Source organism: Protopterus annectens, chromosome 7.part1 (genome assembly GCF_019279795.1).
Source record: "Protopterus annectens isolate FY-2018-M chromosome 7.part1, PAN1.0, whole genome shotgun sequence".
In the NCBI taxonomy this organism is placed as follows: Eukaryota; Metazoa; Chordata; order Ceratodontiformes; family Protopteridae; genus Protopterus; species Protopterus annectens.
This window is the reverse complement of record NC_056740.1, coordinates 384,804,349-384,830,165: the sequence shown is the minus strand read 5'-3', so window position 1 is coordinate 384,830,165 and position 25,817 is coordinate 384,804,349. Positions and strand designations below refer to the sequence as shown.

At 40.3% G+C, this 25,817-nt stretch overlaps 1 protein-coding gene across 14 annotated transcripts in view; it reads left to right on the top strand.

Moving 5' to 3' along the window:
* The window catches only part of MYO5A (myosin VA), a 4,204,798-nt gene that overhangs the window by 3,064,747 nt on the left and 1,114,234 nt on the right, over window positions 1-25,817 (top strand). For all 14 annotated transcript variants that reach the window (XM_044078829.1, XM_044078834.1, XM_044078828.1 and 11 more), the window contains one exon: window positions 1,391-1,630. In XM_044078829.1, coding sequence (XP_043934764.1) covers window positions 1,391-1,630 — 240 coding nt within the window. The remainder of the gene's footprint in view (window positions 1-1,390; window positions 1,631-25,817) is intronic.

Genomic DNA, 25,817 nt, shown 5'->3' with positions numbered 1-25,817 from the left:
ATGTGTAAGAACAAACGGCGAGATTGAACACTCTCACATAAAGAAGTTATGTCCTTACCATAACGTTCCATGTGGAGTGTTCATCTCGCCTTTGTTCTTACATCCCTCCCTCCCACCCTCAGGTCTGGAAGAACATACAGATTTAGAAGTTTGGTCTATTTGTCTCCCACTAGTGGTCTCTCTGTTGTTCCTACTGGCTTGAGCTAGTGTCTGATCCTTATGTATACTTATGTATCCTTTTATGCTCATAACCTTTGTTATTTTTGGATCTGGTCTTGTTTGCAAACTAGATCTGAGGTAAAGGCAGAGGGAATTGTGGGAGGTAGGTTGGTCTCGAGCTTCTTCTAGATGCAAAGCTTTGCTAAGCGGCCGACTCGGAGCCGAGGATCGGCTCCGACACCCATGTGTAAGAACAAAGGCGAGATGAACACTCCACATGGAACGTTATGGTAAGGACATAACTTCTTTTTTTAAACTTAGCATCTGTGCTTTTCACTTGCTTAACGACATTTGAAGGTGTGCATTATTTTATTTCAGTCTGCTGTTAACCAGGATAAGTGCTTGTTTCAATCATGACACAACAAATCAGTATAATATACCCACAAAAATAAACATTGAAAATATCTATGAAGCATGAGATGAACAGAAGGCAAAACTCACAAAGCTTAAATATAAAATAAGAATTTTTTGCTGTGATTAGCTTTGCATATCTAACCAATTTGCTGATACTTAGTCAATGACATGCAGATATGATGAAGTAAAACAGATGTGCATAATAATTATGTAAGACCCAACTAGCAAATGCTTATTCGGTAAATATAGCAAGGTTACCAGTAAGGGAAGTAAACAAATGAATAAATGGAAGACACAAAGATCATGAAGAAAATGTAGTAGGAAGTATTCAGAGTATGGCATCTGTAGAAAAACATACTTTAAACACTGTGACGCTGTATAGTAGTACAAATCTTCAGATGGTTTGAAACAAGAAAGGGTGATAGGATTGCACTGAAAACTGTCTAATACTTTGCAAACTGTGGGTAAATTGAGGAGGATCATTGTGCACTCTGGGCTTTGTTTACAGATAGTTATTTGTCAGAGTCAGTAGAGGTTTGTAAAGATATCATAGCAGCTGATATTTCTGAGGAAGCTTGACATTGTCACATATAGCTGAGGAATAGCATTGGAAGAAGATAATTCAGTATTGTGTACCTGATTGCACATTTATCAAATTTTATGCAAGCCTTGTATCAGCCCTTTTTTGCCCAGATAAGAACAGCTTTGTTATTTGTAAGAGCTATATGTTATTGGCAATAGATTCTTCAGAATTTGCTTAATTTTTTTATGTACTGGCTTTCTTGTCTTTAACTTTTGCGTTTGTTTGATTTTGCAGATGCTTTGCGAGCACAAGGCCACCATCATTCAGAAACATGTGCGTGGCTGGCTGTCCCGATGCTGGTTTAGGAGGGTAATTACAGCAATCATCTATCTGCAATGCTGTTATCGACGTATGATGGCTAAGAGAGAGCTGAAGAAACTCAAGATTGAGGCACGCTCTGTGGAGCATTACAAGAAACTTAACATCGGCATGGAGAATAAGATCCTGCAGCTTCAGTGCAAAATCAATGATCAGGTAACATACTTCTCAGTGCTCTGCTGGGGCTTTATTTAAGTTAAGAAAAGCAGTCATCTTCTGTACTACAGGCTTTAATGTAAAGCAGATAAATGGCTTTAATGTGCTAGGTCTTGGTTGAAAAGGTTCCTAGGACCACTTCACTTGGCCAGTCAACAAAATGAATGCATACATTTTCAAAAATTTAAATTGTTTGTTACATAATTTTATAGTATAAATGTTCACATCCATTGTTATGACACAGTTTTGATTTTTAGCATCTGTGAATGTAAAATATGGTGCAGTATAAATTTTGATGAATTTTCTATATTTGCTGAATACTATCTCTACTGCTTTGCACATATTGCATATTGTTTGCTGGTCTGCTGCTCACTCAGATATCAGAACAACACCTTCCTTTGAATCATCTGTGATGACCTATTACAATGCCTGGGATACCAGGTGGCCATGCATATGAATATGAGAGTTTTTTTATGAAACTTCAACCTCCATGGGTACAGCTTTATATTTTGGTGGCAGAGACACAACTCTTTTGACATTTTTCCCCCTCAAAACACTTGCAAGTATTTTTGACAAGTTATTGCCTAAAAAAGACAGGGAATAGAAAGTAAAAGTTTTCTTTCTAGATAGATACACTACTTCTAGTATCCATTATGGTGATTGGCAACAATGGAGAACACTGGACTGCACCAGTGTTTTTGTGTACCTCTCAGAATGTTAACAGCAGTTGCATAACATCTAGGAGCTGCTGCATATCATCTCAGCCACAGCAGGGGAAAGCTGAAAATAATCAGCAGAAACACGGTTGTTCTTACTCGTACCTCTCAAGTGACCTAATTATGAGAAATTTTCCTCATTTTGAGTCTTAAAGTTCATGTTCCTTACTGCTCCACATTAAGAATTTTTCTAATTAATGTCACAGACAGATGATAGATGTGCTCAACAGTAATGAAAAGCTCTTTACTTTTATCATATTTAGTGGCAGCAATAGTTTCAGGGGATAACAGAACACTGGACTTTGTGTAACCATGTCACTCAGTATTCTGGATTTGCACTTACGTGGGGTCCTGTGTTCTTTTGTTTTGTTTTGTGTGATTTGAAACCACTTTTGCAGATTCAGTAGTGGTTACTCATAATACTTCAGAAACTGCTACCAAAGCATTATCTTTGGAAATTGGACTAGAAGTTCACACAACTGTGAAAGGAGAGCAACATTTGTGTCCACATTGTGGTGAAATCAGGATTAGTTATGATATATAGGTGAGACAGACGCTTGACTTCCCATATAAAAACATGTGCTATATAGTATTTTTCTTGTTATCTAGAGCATTAGTTTCCTTTTAACAAAGTAGTACATTAGGAGAGCTGATTTTGTTGGCTGATGCAACGGTAACCCACCAGTTCAGTGTGTCATTTGCAAGCAGTAGTGACACCATGTCAGTGTAGAGTAAGAAGGTACTGAACTTTCAGGAGTGATGAGCTGTGAGTCTTGTCTTTACTGAGGCAGCTAGTAGCTTGGTACATGCATAGCTGTTTTTACATTTACAAAGAATAAATGAAAAGGAAGACCCATTTTGCTGAACAGTGACCACAAGAAAATCTCTACCTTAAATGCTTTTCTTTTTATTATTTTTTAGTATTACATAAGCAAATAAACAAGTATACCCACAACTGTATGGCTGTTATATTGCTTAACTAGTCATAGCAAGTTATCAGATTGCGTGCATCCTTAATTTGTCATCCATTCCCACCCCTCAACTTTGTTCTGGCCTTTGCTTCTTGTGATTCCTACTCCTCTTTCCTTTGGTTACTTTGACTACCTGTGCTCTTCATATCCCATTTTGGTCAAAGTGAGGTTTGTTTTTCTCTCATATCTCTGCCCTATTTGTACTCCTTCCAATTTTGCTGTTCATTATGTTCCCAGTCTTCATTTTGGCTACTTGAATAATCCTTCTTAGTATGTTACTGGTGTTTATGCTTTGTTCTAAGCCTCTTCTGTTTCCTACCCCCATCCAGTTTGATGCTATTAATGCTTTAGTACTCACACTCATTCAAGTATTTGTTGTTTGATTTTCCTTTTTATGTTAATTTGATTTGTATCTGTCCAGAAGAATTAACTCTCACCTGTTTTCACATTTTTTGGTTATGTATCATTTCCCATTCCCTAACTACTACTGCCTAAATTTCTTAGCCTGTTTGTATTCACAGAACTTGCATACTAGGCTTCTGTTTTCTTTTTTACATCTCCAGTAATTCTCTCACCCTTTCTTCTTGCTTTGGTCTTTTTTTATGTGTGTAATATGGCACGTTTAGTAGATGAAGTTGTGTTCCTTGTTTTTTTGCAATATTATCACCTCCATTCCTTTCTACACTCTTTTCAGTTTGTCCACGACTTTATTTTTCTCATTTATTACCTGTCTGTTTTTCTGACCTAGTCCTCCTGTAGGGTAATTCATGTCCTTCCTGTCCCTCTCCAGTATTCCCATTTATTTAGCTTTGCCTTTTTTCCTCTCTCCAGTTTCTTCCTGACATTTGCCCCATTAACTATCAGTATCCTTCTACTTTCATTTTTTATAGCCCCTCCCATATTTCCTTCCAAGCCTCTGTTTCTGCCACTGTTCTTCCACCTTGATTTCTTTGCCTTCGAAACCTGTTCCAACCTTTTCCACCTTCACAAGTATGATTTTTTTTCTGTTTCCTTCACTGTTTCCCCATTGTCTTCTTTGCAGATTTTCACCTTTCTATCCCAGGCTGCCTTCCTTTGGCTGTCTTAGTCTTACCTCAGTGGCAGTCTTCTGTTATTCTTCAGATGCTTTTTTTTGAACAAGTTCTTCTTTTTCCATCTGTTTATCCCTACTTGCTTTGCTTCCCTTCCTCCACCTCTATTGTTTTACCCCTTAACCCACGGTGTTTGTTGTATGCTTTTTATGTATCTTTCCGGATTCACTTTGAATCATCGAATGTTCAGAACATTGACGTTCTGATCATCGAGACCAGAACATCAATGTTCAGAACATCGAAGGTTCAAAATAAACCATAAAAACACCAACAAACTCACAAAAACTGTTATGCAGGAGGGCTTCACCCCCCTGCACCCCCCATGTAAGGGGCTGTGCCTTCCACACCCCCTACTTGAATATTCCAACTCCGAGATCGCACTACAGTGGGGTAAGGGAAATCTCCCATTTGCCACTATATGCAGTAGCACTAAACGGGAGATTTCCTGTACCCTACCTGCAATGCCAACACTAAGATGACACACACACACACACACACACACACACACACACACACACACACACACACACACACCATGCAGGGCACCTTGCTGCCCTGCATACACACCCAACATTCTACAATCTCACTTACCTGGCACTTCCACTTTAAACCTTCGATGTTCTGGTCTCGATGATCAGAACGTCGATGTTCTGAACATTCGATGATGTAAAGTGGAACCATCTCTCCATATGACACCCCCATTCCCATCTTTCTGTTATTTCATTCATCTCCTTGCTGCTGTACAGATTTTCATATCCTGTATAAACCTGTCACTTTTCTTATGTATTTTCTTGATAAATTTCTTCTTCTGATCACTAGAATGTGAAGTAACAAGTTAACTACGATAGTGTTCATAGGTAATTACTAGGCTAGCTACCCTTGCAGGCCATTTTAAGCCCAGCTAGTTTCCCAGTTTGTGCTCAAAATAACCTATCCTATTTGGTTATAAATTGATCTTACCCATCACATAGTCGATAATTATATACTACCCCTAATGAGAAGACTGGGAGCATACCATAGATAATTTTGAGGAGACCCATGCATGGGATAAAGCATTTAGATGCTGCCTCTATCTATTAGTAGTACAAGGGCAATCCTGGAGTAAATTTTCTGTCTGCCATCCATAGATCTAAGTTGTGCTTGAAAATGAACAAAGATGAAGTTTGTTTAATGTGGATGGGAGTCTGTTCCACAGCAGTGGTATCCTCTATGAGATATATATACCTATTCCTCCAAACCATTCTGTTGATGCTACATAAGAGGTTTTGATCCCTAGACCAAGTATTTCTGATGTTATTTGACTTGCAAATGTGCAGTAAATCCATCAGTAATGGTTCAGAGGATGGCTTGTATGCCAGGCACAGGTCACCTCTTATCGGTCTGCAAAAGCCAGAGTATAGTGGCAGGGCTTAGAGTCAGTCCATGTGGGACATGCTGTTTATGCCTTGTATCCTTTTAGTAAGGTATCTCAGTGGACATTCCAGTTGTTGCATGTTTCCTGACAGATACATGCAAAAGGAGCATTATATTCAGTGATTGATCTAATGAGGGCTGAGTGAAGGGGACAGTGATATCCCTAGATCTTGACACAATCCTTTTGTTTATAAGCTGTGCAATATAGGAGTACTTTCTAACATCAAAAGACACATGTTGGTCAAAAGTTAGGTCACTGTCCACATAAGTTTCCAAATCCCAAATGACTGGGTCAACTTTTAGGGGAATATAGTCAATGTGGTAGATGTTAATCATTACCCTGCTGCAGTCATCACACTTGGGTTATCCTGCCGTCAGGTGGTCCCACAGTCGGCCTGAGTTCCAAAGTCTTGGTCCGGCGTTGGTTGTTGTCGCTTCTTCCCTGACATCAGTGCGCCAGGGGTATACAAGACGCATCTGACGCCATTTTCTTCTGTCTTTCTTGCCGCGCCGTGCCCGAAGCAGAAGCAGTTTGCAAGTGCCGGTCGGCCGACACCTGAGATTTTCTATTCGGATTTCAGTCCGAAGTCTTCAATAAAGCTAAGTACCCCATTGGGGAACCTTTTCTTGCCTTAGTCCGATGTCAGAAAAAGTTAACAATTGCATTTCTTGTGGGAAGCAAATACCTCATAAGGACTTCCATTCTTATTGTATTCCTTGCCTAGGCCCAGACCACGACGTCACAGGTTGTCACTTTTGTGCTAGGTTTAATAAATGAACTATCAAACGCCGTTTTGACTTCGCACGACATTACTTTGGTAGGAAATTTAATTATATCAATGCCGTCAGAGCAGCCGACTACCGGCATGCATAAAAAACGCAAGAATAAGGACAGGCAGCCTAGGAACAAGCCAGACTCCGAGGCCTCTGCTGGGCCTGTCGCCGGTTCTCCAGTTTTCAGAGAGGCGCCTACGCAGCCCCTGACGACCGCAGAATTGGAACCCCAGACAGCTGCGGATTCTCAAGTGGAGTGTACTAGGCCGACACAGCCATCTTCATTAGGCCCTTCCGACACCAGAGCAGAAGGAGACCCCGGTGCAGTGGAAACGCCTTCGGTAGCAGGTATCAGACCGACTACACTCACCATTAAATCTTATGCTAAGCTTAAAACTCCTTTAAAACCAAAAAGGACTACATCAGTCTACCGTTCAAGGCACCATGCCTACGAAACAGATGCTTAAGATGGCTGAAGATTTGATTAGCCTAATCAGGGGTTCCCATCCCCCTCCAGATAAAAGACCAAGACGAGAGGAGGATTATGCTTCCTCTGACCAGGTTTCAAATTCCTCAGATTCTTCTGAGGGAACAGGATTACACTCTTCCCCCTTGTGAAGACTCTGATGCTGAAGATTTTATTCCCTCAGCATCTCCCCCTGAAGACTACTCCTTTGGGGAAACTTTACATACCATGAGGGAACATTTCCACTGGGAAGGCCAGGACTACTCTGATTCTAAGAAAAGGCTCCGAGAGTTCCTTTTACTACTCCAGCACAGGCCACTTGCTATCCCTCCAGTTTTAGATATTGTGGATGATGTTTACTTGGAGTTCAGTCTAAATCCAGACTCTCTACCTCCTGCTCCAGCCAAACCAGACAGATGCTACAGAGTACCTGACTCACACAAATTCCTTTATAAAAGCCCTGCGGCTGACCCAGAAACAATTTCCCAGGGTCCCAAGGGGGCTAAAGCTTCTATGGCTAAAAATCCTGTGCCCTCTGAAAGGGATTCCAGAGCCCTAGATAGAATAGATGGGGAAAGAAGATATACACCTCAGCTACTCTGGCTATGAGAGCATTACATTGTCAGTTTCACATGCTGAAATATCAGCAGTTCCTAATGTCTCAATTAAAACAAAAAATGAGCACACATACTGAACAGTCTGAATTCAAGGAAATGCAGGATCTGTTGCATGCAGCTGAACAGGTGGGCAAACATACTTTACAATGTGGATTTGATTCATTGGAAGCTTCCTGTAGAGCAGCTGTTACTGGATCTGTCATACATAGACATGCTTGGTTAAAAGAACAAACCCTACCTGATCATGTTAAAGCAAAATTATTGGATACACCTTTACAGCAGGATGTATTATTTGGTGTCAAAGCAGAAGAGGTTTTAAAGAGAATGGAGGATAAGGCAAAGTCTATGCAGACGGTCAAGGATTTTTTACAGGTACAGCCCCCTCGTTTCAGCAGAAATTGGCCAACAAAAAACTGGTCCTTTCCAGCTTCTGACAGATCACAGAGGGGCAAATACAGACGCCCAAGGAGCAGAGGTCAGTCACAAGGCCCTTACAAACCTCGCCAATGGGGTACTGCTACCCAGAAAGGAGGAGAAGACAGGCCCCAAGCTAGCAGAAGACAAACACAATGACTCAATCCTGAAACTACCAAGCAAATCTCTCCTGGCAGCTCCCTTGGGAGGAAAATTAGCATTTTTTGCAGACAACTGGCACATCATCACAAAAGACAAATGGGTCCTAAACATTGTCTCACGAGGATACAGATTCCACTTTCATACCTTGCCAAGGATAAAAGGAATGCCAAACCTGCCACCAAATCAATGGGCAGATGCACAAAAACAAATTACAACTCTCATGGACATGAGAGCCATTCAACAAGTACCTACACAGGAGCAAGGACAAGGATTTTACTCAAGACTCTTTCTAGTCCCAAGAAAAGACAAAGCATGGAGACCCATTTTGGATCTTTCAATTCTGAACACCTATCTGCAAGTACCAAAATTCAAGATGCTAACACTACAGCAGCTTCTTCCCATGCTGGGCAAGAATGCTTGGCTAGTAACTTTGGACCTCAAGGAGGCATACCTGCATGTCCCTATCAGACAAAATTGCAGAAGATACCTCCGCTTCATTGCAGGTTCAACGCATTATCAATTCTCTGCACTGCCCTTTGGCTTATCTACTGTGCCCAGGGTCTTCACAAAATGCCTTGCACCAGTAATTGCATACCGCAGACAAAGAGGACTTCAAATATACCCATACCTGGACGACTGCCTTATTCAAGCAGAAAGCAAGGACATTCTTTTAAAGCATCTGGCATTTGTCAAACACCTTCTAAGCTGCCTAGGGTACACAGTAAACGAAAAGAAATCAAAACTAGTGCCCTCACAAAACATAATATTCCTGGGTGTCAGCTTGAACACAACGGCCCAGATGGCTTATCTCACGCCAGACAAGCAACAACAGCTGACTCAATATTTCAAAATAATGGCAACAAAGACCCAACTCCCTGCAAGAAAAATCCTGCAGGCCTTGGGATTCATGGCATCTTGCATACTACTAATACCATTTGCAAAACTGCATATGAGGAAATTACAATGGTACCTGAAAAGCGTATGGACTCAGCACAGCCACAGCTTGGAAACAATGATACCACTCATTCCCTGCCTTCAACAGGAGTTTCTATGGTGGGCACAGGCATGTCACCTCAACAAGGGTCAGCCTTTCACCTTACCCACAGCCAGGCAAACAATGACAACAGATGCATCGGACTACGCCTGGGGAGCACACATGGCAGGACAGTGCATTCAGGGCAAATGGACTACAGATCAAAGGCATCTTCATATCAATCAAAAAGAAATGCTAGCAGTACAGAATGCCCTAACAGCTTTCAAGGACCTCTTACACTCAGGACAACTAATAGTAAAGACGGACAATACCACAGTAATGTGGTACTTAAGCAAGGGGGCACACATTCCTACAGTCTATGCAGGCAAGCAATGACCTTGTGGAACACAGCACTGTCTTACCAGGTTCAATTACAAGCACAATTCCTGCCAGGAAAGAAAAACACATTGGCAGACGACCTAAGCAGAAACATCATGGATCCTCACAAGTGGAAACTAGATCCACAAGTATTTGCAATGATAGCTCAAAAATGGGGACGCCCAGACATAGATCTGTTTGCCAACCCCCAAAACTACCAACTTCAAAAATTTTGCACAAGGACATTCCATCCACAAGCTTGGAAAGTGGACGCCATCTCATTCATTTGGAAAACATTAACAGTGTATGCCTTTCCTCCACTGCCTCTTCTAGCAAAGGTACTGCTGAAAGTCAGATTAAAGAGACCACAAATGTTGCACCAGACTGGCCAAGCCAGCATTGATATCCAATTCTAAGGAACATGGCCCGCCATGGATTTTACCACAAATTCCTCACCTGCTCACCCAGCGAGACAATCAGATTCTACACAGCCAACTCAAGACTTTAAACCTGGCTGCATGGCAAATTACCTAAACAACCAGCCAACACCTCTATCCAAAGCTGTTATGGATGTCATTCTGGAGGCCAGGAGGCCCAGCACCAGGAAAACCTATTCAGACAAATGGAAAAGATTTTGCGCCTGGAACCAGGCTAAAGGCCAAAATCCCCTTGACCCAAACATTCCTCAGATTCTACAATATTTAACTGAGATGTTGCACAAAGGACTTTCCTTTTCATCTATTAAGATCCACGGGTCAGCAATTTCTGCTCATTACAACACGGATCCTCCTTTATTCTCACATCCACTCCTAAGACAGTACCTCAGAGGGGCTAAGAACATAAGACCGCCCAGGAGAGCACCAACACCTACTTGGGATCTCAACTTTGTTCTGGAAAAGCTTACACTGCCGCCCTTTGAACCAGCTTTTTCAGCTGATTTAAAATTTCTTTCATGGAAAACTGCCCTGTTACTAGCAATAACCTCAGCTAGAAGAGTCTCAGAGCTACAGGCACTAATGGCAGTGGAGCCTTTCCTCATTTTTCATCAAGACAGAGTTTCTCTACGAATTAACCCTTCCTTTATGCCAAAGGTGGTATCCAGTGTGGCCCTAAACCAAACCATTCATTTGCCCACCTTTTTCCCAAATCCCCAGAACAAAGGAGAAAGACTCCTGCACTCTTTGGACATTCACAGGCAGTTACGTTACTACTTGGATAAAACTAAGGCTTTCAGAAAATCTGACCAGCTCTTTGTAGCCTATGCTGTAGGATCACAAGGAAAAGCTATCTCAAAACAGACAATTTCTAAATGGATAGGGCATTGCATACGTTTCTGCTACACGCATCATGGGAAACCGGTACCTGCTAACATTAGGTCCCACTCCACCAGGGCTACAGGTACATCAGCAGCCTTTCTCAGGGGAGTGCCAACCAAGGATATTCTGGAAGCTGCAACTTGGAGTTCAGTGCACACCTTCACCAGACACTATCACTTACCTCTATATTCTAAGACTAGAGCTGGTTTTGCCACTGCAGTTTTGCAGGGCCTACTAGCTTCTTCTAACCCAGTTTAACTCCACCACCCATCCTTAGCTTTGGGATTCAACCCAAGTGTGATGACTGCAGCAGGGTAACAAAATGAACATAGTACAGTTTTGTACCTACCATAAATGTAGATGTTTGAGTGTTCACCCTGTTGCAGTCCAGGTTTCCCTCCCTCTATCCCCTCTGAACTAGCTGAACTTATCCATACCACTCTATCCTATACAACCTCTGTGGTGTATTTGCTTGTGCCTGAAGGTATTGTTTTATTTTTATATAGCGATATATATATATATTGCCTACCTATTGGGGGCACCTGACATCTGGGGCAAGAAAAACTGAAGAAAATGGCGTCGGATGCCTCTTGTATACCCCTGGCGCACTGACATCAGGGAAGAAGCAACAGCAACCGACGCCGGACCAAGACTTTGGAACTCAGGCCGACTGCGGGACCACCTGACGGCAGGCTAACCCAAGTGTGATGACTGCAGCAGGGTGAACACTCAAACATCTACATTTATGCTAGGTATAAAACTGTACTTTCTCTGGGACAGATGATGTCCCAAAGGATACAATAATGTATTTTTGGCACTTTGTTTCAGTCCATGATTTTGGCACCAATTATTTATTAGAAACAAACCATCCTGCAGGAGTGCTAAGTAATTTTGGGGTTCAGTGACTGCTCCTAGCTTGCAGTCATTATTAATCATCATTTTAATAATGCATACTCAACCTGATATCTTGTAGGTCTCATTGCTTTATTTCCATAACAGAGCTGTTACTCTTTATCCACTTTCTTTCAGTTTATTTCTCTAGCATTGGCTACTGCTTCTCATACTTTAATCACAGAAAAAACAACTGCAAAATGTTTTATTGTGTTACTGTCATTGTTTCGCCCCTTCCAGCTCCTTCGTATCCTTATCATGGCTATTTCTTTAGCTTGCATTTGAACTCAGATTCTCTTGAATTTCTCAAATTTCTGTAGCACTGTTACATATGTTCGGTCTAAGGTCTGCACAAACAGGATGCTGTCATCTGCAAAGAGTAGGAAAGGAGATCCCAACCATTTTTATTATGTTTCTTCACATCCTATCTAACTTTGCTAGCCATAGCTTTCAAGGTGAGTATGAAGAGAGCTGAGGAGAGGGGCAACCCTGTCCGTTGTCTCTCTTGGTTGTTTCTACCACTGTGACTTGTATATTTGCCATTATTTTTGCCATTGAGTTACTATACTTCGCCTTTATTCATTGTTTTGAACTTCCCGAGCTCCTTCAAAGATGATGGTCAAGATCTGCCATTTAAGGGAATCAGAGAACAACTTTATATCAGATGAGAAGATGCACTGCACTGTTTCTGTTTGCCTTCTTTTTCTCTACAAATGTTAGTAGTTGCCATAAGTTTTCACATGAGATTCTGCATTTTCCAAACTTCACCTAGTCCTCCTAGATGTACTTTGGTAGGATTCCCTCCATCTTGCTTACTAGAGCATTTCACCAGTATCTTCACATTTGTGTTTGTTGTTGAAATTTGCCTGAGTGTACTTCTGTGGAGTTTACCACTTCTTTTGTTTCCACCCATTAATTTTGGCAGCAGTTTTCATTGTACTCTTCCTGGATTGTATACTTTGTTCTTGTAATTACTCTGCTGCCTTTGTTTCTGTGATCAGATTGTCTGGAGTTAGTCTCATTTAGTTAGCCTGCTTTATGTTGCCTTATTTTAAACAAGCACCCTCATATATATTTGAGTATACATATACATACATGTGTGTTGTGTGTGTGTGTAAAAAATATATATGCATGCATGTATATATACATATACAGACACACACACATGTATGGACTCTGTGTTTAGTCGTATGTTCGATGCATCAAGTGTATTAAAATGTTTCAGGATGCAGAAATTTATTTGTGGGATCCACTACAAAGTTGCTAGTGGGATTTTGGTCTTTCCCCACTTGCAGTCTCATAGTTGGTATATATAATTAGCAGGGAAAATGCAGGGGGGACTTCCCACTCTTTTTTCATTATTTACTGAGTTTTGGCCATTTGTGGATAGTGCTGTGTATGCTAGTATAGTGGATCAGTGATGTAGTGAAATCTAATCAATATATATTCTCCTCTTTTGCAGCTGTATCTATGCCCTTGAATAATAGCCTAGTCTCTTGTCTCATTTCTTCTTCCTCCTGTCACTCTTTCATCCCCTTACCTTGCTTTTTGTTTACTTGGTTTCCTTCAGCCTCCCTACTTTTCTCTTTCCTTTCTTTCCTAATGTAGGCTACCTGTTTCCCCTGCCTGGGAAGAATCCCTCAGATCAAAGTCATTTTTTGATGCAGAACCGGCTAAGTACGAAATACAAAAGTTTGTCCAACAAAAAGTGAACCTTCAAACAGAAGAGGATTTTGCTTCTCATTCTTCTAATAAAGCTCATAGAGACACTTTGCCATTGAAACATTTTCCACTGTTTCAAAGGAAAATTCTTGAAGAGACAGAAAAACACAGGAAATGATTGAAAGAATCAGGAGTACCTTGGACTCGAATCAATGTCAGAGGTTGGGATATGGAGATGAAGAAGAAGATGACCATTAATACTGAAATTAGTGAATTAATGTGAGATTATAAAGCATCAGTCACAATTGTGAATTAGTGCTGTACAAGAAAAAGTGGAAAGCTTGGATTTGTGTTGACTGTTAAACTTGTGAGGGTCTGAAAAACCATATGCCCACTTCATCATTAATGTTTGGAAGGACACTAAGGGATGAGAAGAAAAGGCTAACTTAAGTAAAACAATTTTTTATTCTTAGCAGTGTTTGTATAAAACATTTCATTATATAAATTGCATGTTATACAGTAAAGCATTTTCAGTTATTTTTGCATATGATAAAGATACCAAAATAAGCAAGTGGATTTTAGTTTTAAGAAATGTAGGCATTGCAGTCTAAAAAGAAAAGCAAGGCTGGATAAAAGTATGTTTAAGTTAAAGGTGGTTGGGTTGTTGAGGAGGAGGATGGGGTTTAAAAGTGCACAGGTCATAATACCAGTAGAGTTGCTATGTTTCTTTTTTTCTTTTGCATAGGTGAATATCTGGATTAAGGCACTTTTTAAGGCTAAAGTTAATGTTTTCTAAAAGTATAGGCTCTTTTTTACACATCTGGGAAAGAAATAAAGATAAGACAAGAACAGGCAACAGCTATCAGTGTATGTAGGAGCATGGGCTATAACATGGGTCTTTGCATGGATAACCTTAATTTTAGATTAGGTAATTCCTGTTGTGTGCAGCTGTTGATTTGGGACAAGTGTTCCTATCAGGAGGATTAAACTATTATTTGAAGCTGTACATAGTTTTGTGTATTTGTTTTAGTTTAATAGGTTATGGGGATATGTTTTTAAATGTTTTTATTAAAACAAAAACTCATGTAAAATATGACAGGTTCAAATGGAGATGACAAGAAACAACTGTATAAAAGATCAACTTGCCAAACATTAGTGGGTGCATACAGCACAAAAGGTGTAAATAGACATTTAAAAATGTTGTCATATGTAATAGGTTGAAATAACTTATCAAATGATCATACTATCTGCATTATTTTGTAACATGAATGGTCTCACAGGTATAGACAAAAGAGGAAAGAATATTGAATTATATTAAGAAATGCTGAGTACAAATATCAGTGCTACAGGAGACAAATTTGAAAAGAATTGAGCTTTATGGATTTGGTAAAGAAAGGATTTCAGGATGGATATTCAGGAGAAAGGAAAAGGGGTCTACTTATACTATATTTGCTAGAGGAGCTCCAATAGTGATAGAAGAAGAAAATCATAATAGTGGTAGATTTGTGGTAGTAAGAGGCTATTGGCATGTATTTATATTCCAACTGCTATTATGGAGCTTAAGAAAATTGTGGGAGAAATAATTTTGTCCCTATTAAATTGCTGAACATTTCAAAGTTCCAATGTCATATGGGTGACACCATATGATCGAACTTTGAAAAGTTAGAAGGTGAAAGGCAGCAGCTCCATATGCACAGAATGAAAACATTTCCCTTTTCTGCGCTGAAGTGCGATCTCGGAGTTGGTATATTTAAGTGTGGGGGTGTGGGTGGAGCAGGAGGGCTTGCCCCCCCTGGTCAGAGCATTAAGGTAAGTTTTTTTACTTTTTTATTGTATATTCCAGGTTTCAAGTTTCACTCATATGTTGTCGAACATATGTTAGAAATTTTGAAGCTTTGAATATATAATGTAGTCCCCAAATCATCAGCTTCTAGCAGGGAATATTACTTGTAAGTAGGGAATGGAGTTTGATTTGCAACAGTGAGGATATATCTGGGGGCCATAGAGGGGAAAATATAACAAAATATGGTAAATTTCTGAAGACATTTTTTAAAATATTTGGTATAGAAGACGTGAATTCAGTAGTAAGGAACTCTGAAAGAATTTACATATTCCTCAAAGTATAGTAATTGAGTTAGACAAGACAGAAATTATATTTCACATGAATGTGTGCATTTAATTAAAAGCTTTGACATGCATCCAGTAATTATTTCAGACCATGCACCAGTAACAACCAAGATAGGAATGCATGGTAATAAAGTAAAAATGAGTCACTGGTAGTACCCCACCAACTTGCTAAAAAGTGATGATTTAAAGTGGGGTATTGGCAATTATTCAAGAGTTATTTGGGAAGATAGAAATGTCTTTAGACATTACAGCTAGTGAGTGGGATAAAATGAAATTGGAGTTTAAAAATAGGGTAGAAATAAAAAAAAGAGAGATGGTTATGAAGTAATAGGAATTATTTAGAGGGGCTGACAAAGGTTAAAGTGTTACAGAATAAGGGGAATCTCACAGAACAAGAAGAGGCACAACTGCAGAGTGCTAAACAGAAAATAAGGGAGTATCTGGATGGTATCCATGAGTTTAGAAGGATTGCTGTTAAGCAACTGTTTTTGATGATAACTCCACAGCACAAAAACATTTACCATAGTGACTTGGGCAACAGAAATTTGAAAGGGTTGTTGCCAAACTTAGGCAGAAAAATAACCAGAGATCCTGTAGAGGTATTAAAGATATTTTTGAAATTTTATGAAAATGTGTATAAAGCAGAGAACTGTGGAAGTGAAGATAGAGCACAAATGGAAGCATTTATTTAAGATTTAAGTATGCCAAAGTTAGAGGTAGAGGCTCAACAATTAACAGTTAAGATGTGAGGAGGTGAGATAAAAATGGTGGCGTACAATCAATTTGCAGCAAAGTCTCCAGTAATAGATAGCATTACTGTGGAAGTCTGGAAGCTAGGAGACAAGAAAGTGATCAAGATCTGGAAGGTTTTAACAGTATTTTAAAAGGAGGGAAGCACCAGGATCCTGGAAGGAAGCTGTTGTGGCTGTAATACCTAAAGACAGTGAAGTCCCATCAGACTCAGCTTTATGTAGGCACATATCTATTTTAAACCATGATTATAAAGTGTTTGTCTGTAGTAGCCTAAAGAATGGAAAAGGAGTCGCCAAAATTGATGGATATGGACCAGTCTGGTTTTGTGGAGGGGAGGCAAACATTTGACAACATTACTAGAACAGTGATCCAGAGGGAAACAAAATGTAAGAAAGTACCGCTGTTATTGGTGGATCTTGATGCAGAGAAAGTATTCAGAGTAAGCTTGGATTTTATGAGTAGGGCAATGGAAGCATTTGCAATCCATATAAAATAATAATTAGTGGTATTGGAGGCAAAAATTAAAGTGGGAAGGTTCTTCTCTGACAAGTTGTTTCTGAACGGAGGAACCAGGCAGGATGTCCTCTTTCCCCATTGCTATTTGCTTTATATTTGGAGACACTGGAAAAGTAAATAAGGGACTCAGGAATTTGAGGATGTAATTGGTAATCAAGAAAAATAGCTTTATTTGCAGATATTATTTTGTAACTGATACAACCAGCAAAGGATATCTCAATGTTGTAGAACATCTTGAGACTGTTTCAAGTCTTTCTGGGATATAAAATTAATGAAGCTAGAACAAAGGCTATAGCTGTAAACTGTGTACAAAGACAGGAAGGAATTGGTTCTTCAATACCCATGTTTATGAAGACACATGAAGTATTAAGGAGTATAGATTAAAAAGGATTGTGTTATGGCAGTTGGGAATATGTGGCAGAAACTTAACAAAAGATAATACAAAAACTCAGAAACTGGAATCTCTTATTTATGGACATGGATAGCAAGATACAAGTAGTTAAAATGTTTATAGCCCCTTGAGTTTTGTATACAGGTCAAGCATATTTTTATCTACCAGAAGAGGAGTTGTAGACCATAATTAATTGAGTTGAAGGATTTTATCTGGGAGAGAAAGAGAGCAATGGTCAATTGGGATAAGATGATCTTTCCAACAGAACAAGGTGATTTAGGATTACCTGGTTTAATGGATATTTTAGATCTACACAGTTAAGGCTCATACACATAAACCAAGCAGAACGATATAAATCAAAGTGGAAAAGGATGATGATGAGACAGGGGAGAAATTCAATAAGTAAGGAGTGAGTAGGATTTTTGATGCATATCCTTAAAGGAATAACAGCCATACAGAATATTATATTCATAAAGTAACAGAAAATATTCTAAGAACTAAGATAAGGGTCGAAGGGAGAAAGGAGATTTTGCAGACAGGGGTTCAGAGAATAGGCAAGAGTGGGCTAGAATTTATTAAAGAAAACTGACAACTAGAGAGGTAAAGGTAATCGAATGGGAAGAGGCCGAGAAGACATTTGGACTGCAGGCTAGAAATTCTCTGTCAAGGTTGAAATCAGAATATAGGCAAATAGAAACTTGCTCTGGTAGTTGAATCTGGAACCGAAGCTACTGTTAAAAAAGGGATACTTAGTAGGGGATATAAAACATTGGACAGTAAGTATATGAATGAATCTTGAGGAGGTTAAAAAAGATTGAGAAGAGAGATTGGATAAGTATTTCAAAATAGAACAATGACAGGACATGTGTATGGTTCTCAAGTAGGCAACAAAGTCTAGAAGCTGTAGGAGTTTTGCTTGGAAGTATTTGCATAGGTATTTTATATCCTAAGCAGGCTCCAGTAAACTTTTCGTTATGGAGATGGCAAATGTTGTAAGTATGATGAGTAAGAAAGAGGTAACTGGGAACATATGATTTGTGAGCATAATGAGTTGGCAGACTTTAAAAATTTTCTACATAATACTCTGTCAGAAGTATTAGATGAGCAAATGGGTGTAACTAAGGAAATTATTTTTGATCTGGGATACAAGATCTGAATTGCCCAGACATAGTAAGGCCTGTCTAAATTTAATTCTGGTGGCTGCCAAAAAACAATTACTAGAAAATGGAAATCAAAGTCTAAACCAACTGTATTTGAAGTACTGAATATTGTAACAGAGATAAAAGAACTAGAAGTAGGATCTGTATAGAAGGGTAGGAGCAAAATACATAGGAAAAAAAGGAAATTGTTGGAACAGTATATGCAGAGTAACATTTTGGAGGAGTGAGATTTAAGGGAAGGCAGTAATTGAGCAATTTATGTGATGTTAGATTGATGATAGATATAAAAAATGCGATGTATAATGTTTGCAACTGGAAACATGTTAATATGGTTTATTTTCTTTTATATAAATATATGTTTGCTTGTATCTTAAGTGATAATTCAGTAAAGGTTTGAAAATATCATTTCTGAAATACTTCTAGCACCTCTGTGGATTCTGTAGTTATTTTCTTGTCATAGGCTCCCTAAGCTTGACTACAACTGTTTCTACTTTCTGCTGCCCAAGTTATTGTACTAAAAGTATTTGTGCTCTAGTGTTATCAGAAGCTAAGTGTGCAACAGCAGTCCTAAACTCTTGCAAATGAATCAGTTCTCCCTTATTTTCCCTTTAACTCTCAGTAGTTGATCCTCCTCTTTTCTAAGATTCCCCTTCTTCTGCAATACTTTAATCTTTCCCAGTCCTTCTGAGTAATAACTATTAACATCTTTCCCATTTCTCTTTTTCTCTTATTTCTGCTATGTTTTTAAATTTAATTTTAAATTTATCCCCTTCACTAACCATCTTTTCTGACGTATTTCTGTCTTCCCTAATAACTCTTCAAACCATATCTACTACCCATTCCTTAAATTTAAAGTAGGAATGCAACAATGTCTTATTTTTACATAATTACAATGCATTTCTATCTTAGTAGAAAAAACACAAATACCAGCCCACTCTGGTAAATGAGTCCCAATATAAAAAAAAAAAAAAGAGAGAGATAATTATTCCAAGACAAAGAGACTCCAAAATAGCCAGTTTCAATGAAAAACTTTGTCAACACCACAAGCACTTTCACAGACTAAGCTGCTTCATCAGGTAATGTCTCTCTAATGAAAAATACTAACTTAAATACCATTTACTACCTCCTCAATTAGTCATGTGACACTAATGTGCCTGCATTTAAACAAACATCCTCTTAAAAATATATACCACAGACATAAACATATATACAATAAAATAAGCATACATCGTATTAAACATTTCCTAACATTTTAGCTGGGGAGTAGAGGTTAGTATTTGGTCAGAAGTCCCTGTGGGGTTGATGTGGCAGATGATTTGAGGAGAGGAGTAATTGTATGTTTGAATTTGGTGATATTAATCCTGTGATTATAGAGAGATTAAAGATGCGTGTTACAAGCCCGGGGCAAGTTGTTGCTCCCAGTTGAAAAAAATGTGGAGTAAAATGCTGGAGAGAGTTGTTTTTTTGGTGGGGGTTGACACAGGAAAATAATTTAAGTGGTTACATCAGTGAGAGTGTATAACTCCTAGTACAATTTATGGTAGACATGAGTACTTGGATGCTTGGAATCTGCAAAGAGAAATTATCAGGTGTTACCGTGATGATGTAATCCTTGAAGTGAGCCATGAAATTGAGATTTTTTTTTTTTGAATTCACATTTCTTCCAGATTTTATTATTTAACTGAATGGATTTTTGCCACAACACTTTGTTTTTCTTCCTGTGAGATAGCTTTTATAGCCATGGTGACTGTTCTACAGTGGCTACTCAAGGACTAGAAAGTAGTACAGTCTTCAGCCTTGTCTGGTTGCTCCATATGTGCTCAGCCCTGTCTAGACCTCATTTGCTTATTGTTGGCTGTGGTGAACCATGGTTATTAGTTTCCTTCCAGACCCCAGAGAGGAATAAATTCATTGATTTGGTCTAGGATTTTGTGGAGCAAATAGGGGACAAGTTTACCTATAAACTAAATAAGTAATCCATGGTTAAGGAGTATTTGGGTTTCTTTTCTTTCTAGGAAAGATATCTCTTAGAGAAAGAGAATGGGTGGTAGCTTGTCTTTTGAATGACTGAGCTAACCAGGCAGTATTCTCTGATGGAGATTTTAAGAACTATTGTCAGTACATACCTCCAGTATGTTTTTGAGTGCAAGATCCATTAGGGAGTTAATTATTGGAACTGGTCTGGCTGGGTCATTAAATAACTGAGGAAGTTTTTTTTTTCATAGAAGATGTGAAACTAGCTTGTGATGTAGCATGGAGGACAAAATTCTTTGAGCGAAGAGTCTGAAAGCTGTAATATTAGGGTTTTGCTGATGGAGGCAGGCTCTAAGGACTGACAGCTTATTTAAAGTCCGGCCAATTTATATACTTGCCAAAGACAGGAAGGCATGTTTTGTAGCCTGTCTTACTCTGAAGAGCATGTATAGTCACTACAGGGAGATCATTGTACTACTTTATGCTTCAGTGATCCAACCCATTATGAGTTCATTGCTGTGTTTGTTTAGCTATGTAACAAGCTACCTGAAAGCACTTGAAAAGGCACAGTGATTACTGACTAGAACAATTCTAGGGCTGAAAAACACAAATTAATTCAGAAAGGATTTAGGAACTTGAATCTTTTCCTAGATTATTCTCAGGTTGACTTCTGCCTGAAAGAATGGACCATTATATAAGCTAACAAACAAATCAAACCAATAAAACAAATATCTATTATTTATATTTCATATTACTGATATGTTACAGAATGTCTTCAAGGATTATGGAATAAGCTTTCTTTGAGAAGTCTGTCATAGATTCATAGGCAGGTACTAGGCTATCTGCCTGAAGGCATTTATAAGCCTAGCCAGAATGTGTTGGCTTTCGCCGCCCCCTTAGAAAGTTCATGAATCTTTTTCAAAAATAAACATGATGTGTATGCATAAGAAGCAGAAAATATCAGTACTGGGTTTCGTATAAAGCTTTTTAAAGGTTGGTAGATCATAAGCTTGACAAACCTATGGGCCCATTTATTATGCTCCCTGCTGGTGTTTAGTACAGAGAAGTATGAGCATGTCTTCAGTCATAACTACTCTGAGTGTTCAACACGTAGATGTCAAGGAACATTCACCTTGAATGTGGAGCAAAGAGGAGCTTGAGAGGTGAATGTTGATGTACATCTCAAGAATACAACAACTGAGTTATGCCAGGAGAAATATGATCATAATACTGTGTAGTGCAAGGGTCTGCACTGATTAGGAAGAGTGTTAAGTGTTTTACTGCAAAACAGTGCTGATACACAACAGCCAGATGCTAAGTGTCCCTCTGACAGATTAACAACTTTAAATGCTGGTAATTACTTACCTTCAGTTTCTGTTTGTGTATGTGTGAGTGAGAATTACTTTACAAGATATTTCAGATTCTCACTGCTGTTCTGTGGTGGCTGTTGTACATGCTCTAACATGAGACTATAATATAACGGCTTTACGCTTTAGGTGTATAACATGTTTGAACTCTTCTTGATTTCAGAGTAAAGTTAACATACTCCATGGAATTTAAAGCTATTTTAATTCCTTGCTAGTGTGGATAGTCAACATGCTCCATGGAATGTAAAGCCATTTTAATTCCTTACTAGTGTGAGATGAGGTTTGCAGGGCTAGAAGGATCTGCATATGTTTTTGTAGCAGATGATTGACCTATGTGTTAACAGGAAGTCTTCCCTAAGTAAGTTTTCTTAAAAGAACAATCAGAAGTCTCCTTTCTGTTAGTAATTAAAATGCATTACTATTAAGATCTTTACAATATGCCAGCAGTTAACTGACGAGAAATGTTCTGCAATTAATTTATAGTGAATTCCTTTCAGAACTTGGTAATATGGTATCTGATATTGTTAATCCTCATTCATTCCTTACGCATGAGTATCAGTTCCGAGCTCGGAACCGAGCCGGCCATTTTCCAAGCTCGCGTCAGCTTCAAACTCTCGAGCTAAACTCTTGCCCACAATCCCCCTCTCCCTGTTACCTCAGATTTCATTTGCTGCGTTGCCATCCGGTTGTGTCAAGCTACTTCTCTTGAGCCAAGTACAGTCAATTGTTGTTTAATTGCTTTACAAATTACTTTTATGTCAGAACACTTCATATTTTATTGTCTCTTACCCTGTTGCATCTGGCGTTCATAATTTCTTCAGGTTTTTCTGCTTTTCCCTTGCTACTTTTACTGCGAGGTATTCTCTCTTTACCATCGTTTGTAATCCTTTTCCCTTTTTCTCTCATACCTTCGGGTACTCTCTTGTACAATTGTTGGTATTTTTCTATTAATTAATTTGTTGCCATGGCAGATAAAAAAGGTAGTCCGGGGTTTAAGCGGTGTTCTGATTGTGGACACAAACTGCCTACTTCTGATGCACACTCTTTGTGTGTTTTTTGTTTGGGAGCTTCACATTTATCTGTTGAACCACCTTGTACTATATGTGAGAACTTTTCTAATAGAACTTTGTTGGAAAGGAAAAACAAGCTGATACCGAAGGGACTTCTAAAATCTCCCTTTTCAGAGGCTATTTCTGGGTCGGAGGTCTCAACTCCTCCTAGAGCCCATAAGAAAATGGATGTTTCTACTAAGGCTAAATCTTTGCCTTCATCCCCGGCTGGGGACTCCAACCAACCAAAACCTAAAAAGGCTAAAATTTCAGCTCCGGGGCTCTCTGTCAGCCCCAGTGCTTTCGGCTCCGTCTTCTCCTGCAGCCTTCTATATATCGGCACCGAGGGGCTCCTCGATTCAAACCATTACCACTGTACCAGCACTGACCATTCAGTCGGTGCAGACCTTGACTGCGTTGGCTCAGAGATCTTCTTCGGAACCGAAGCCTTTATTGTTGACTCCAGTTTTGTCAGTTCCAGCTTCGGTACCGATAACCACTTCAGCACTGACAACCACTTCGGCACCGATCCCTGTATTGGTGCAGACAGTGACCTTGGCACCGATGACTTCTTCGGTGCAGACAACAGTAGTCCAGTCTCTCTCGGCACCGTTGTCCTTGGTGCGGTCAGATGAGATGGGCACCGAGTCTGCCTCTTCTGTGGACAGGCCTGTTTCTCTGTCAGTCTCCGTGAGGTCCACTAGAAGCTTTTCTGAACATGATGTGTTGCGTCCTTTGGACCAGGTACTCTTGGCCAGAGGTATCCCACCCCTCAGGAACTATCCTTCCTTGGGAGGTGATCACCCATCTCCAAAGACCCCCTCTTATTCTCCTCCTTCATTGCCTTTGAAGTCCATGAATATAGCACAGTCTTCCCCTTCTGCGGTTCCCTTTATGGATCTCACTAAGGAACTGCAGTTGCCTTGGTGGCAGGAAAGTTTTGCTATGACCCAGGATGTCAGCTGTGACATGCATAGCTTCCTGCTCCACAGCCATCCAGGGACTCGGTCCACAGCCATCCAGGGACTCCGGGTCGCCCGGCTGAGCCACTTAGGGAGGGGTGACCCCTGTCCTAGATGTACACTCCTCTTCGGGTGGACCAGCCTTCCAACTGATGGAGACGGCTTTCTCTGCTGCTGGTGATACCGGACTGTCCATACCTCCGCTCTCCTCTGGTACACTGTTTCCACAAGTTGTATCTAGCTGACTCCAGGTGCAAGGGCAGCAGGACATATTCCCTCAGGGATCCCCTTTTCTGCTGTCTTCTCCCGCTTTTTCTGCTGACGAGGTCCACCGGAAAAGTTTGTGTAAGAGGAAGCACATGGACTCCACAGAGGAGTCCCTCACCAAAGACACAGATTTCGATGAGGGGGAAGGATCCCCTCGGTGACCCTCTGAGGTATCCTTTGGTGATATCCTTGAAATCCTGAAATAGAGAGGTGACTGGCAGTCCACTAATCCGACCTCTGAGGAATCTGTGTTCCTGCAGGCCTTTCGCACCCGGCCCCCTACCTCCTGGGTTACTCCACCTGCCAATGAACTTGTCCGGCTCATCGTGCAGCGTGCTTGGAAGGCTCCTGATACCGTCCATCGAAGCTATTCCCCGGAGGCCAGATAAGATCTTGTCCCCTCCTGCTTCGGATCCTCATTGGTCCAAAGGTCTTCCTGTGGATGCTTTGGTGGTGGTGGCCGCAACAAAAAAGGATCTGGCAGAAGAAGAAAGCCAGACTGTCCATTCCCTAACAAATAGTCCCGGGCCCTGGACAGGATAGGGAAGCGCACCTTTGCTTCAGCAACCTTTGCTATCATGTCCCTGAATTGTATGGCACATTTTACCAGGCTTCAAAGGGATCTGAGCTCTCTGAAACCTTGGCTGGTGCCATGTCTGAGGAGGTCTGTGACAAAGTGGCATCTCAGCTGGTGACCACTGAATCTATATCTAACTCCTCTGTGTGACTGATATCTCACGCATCAGAAGGAGCAGCTAGAGCAGCGGGTTCAGCTGCGATCTTGAGAAGGCACACCTGGATGCGCTTGTGCAACTTCACGGAACTCTTTAAGTCTTCTTTTCTTAATGCCCCCATTGAGGCTTCCTCGTTGTTTGGGCCCAAAGTTAAAAGCACACTGGCCAGATTTGAACAGGACGGTAAGACCCTTTCTGCCGTAGATGTCCGTTATTCTTCCCTTCAACGTGCTTTCTCCTGAAACCAAAAGAGTGGGAACATATGGTTCAAGAAATCTCAGGGTCTTTTCCGTGACACACAGGCTGAGTTCTCCCCTAGAGGCAGAGCGGGAAACTCACAGGGAAGACGCTCCTTTCGGGGCAGCAGGGGACCGTGTAACCAGGGTTCCAGGGATTCTTTCCCTGGTCAATCCTACCAGCGCTCCTGAAGAGCGGCCCAACTCCTTTCCTCTGGAGGTGGTTGGGGGACATTTCTCCTTGTACCCTTCTGCCTGGCTAACCATCACCACCGATTCTTGGCTACAAAGGATCATAACCAGAGGTTATCATATCCCCTCCGATCTTTGTCCTGTCCCTTTAAAAAATCTTCCCGACATTCCACCTAGTCAAAGGGAAGAAGCAGCACTAGAGATAGAAAAACTGCTAAGAAAGAGAGTCATCCAGATAGTCCCTTCAGACCAGATAGGATCCGGATTCTACTCAAGACTATTTTTGGTGCCAAAGAAAACCGGGGACTGGAGACCAATTTTGGATCTCAGTGTATTGAACAAGTTCGTGAGAGTACAAAAATTCCGGATGGTCACAATACAGTCTATCCTCCCGCTTTTGGAAAAAGACGATTGGATGTGCTCTATAGATCTTCAAGATGCGTACTACCACATAAAGGTGGACAGGCCATCAAGAAGATTTCTGCTCTTCTGTGCAGGAGCCAGTCACTACCAGTTCAGAGTACTGCCCTTCGGACTCTCTTGAGCCCTCCAGTGTGTTCACAAAGTGCATGGCAGTTGTCACAGCTCACTTGCGACTTCAAGGATTCCAGGTGT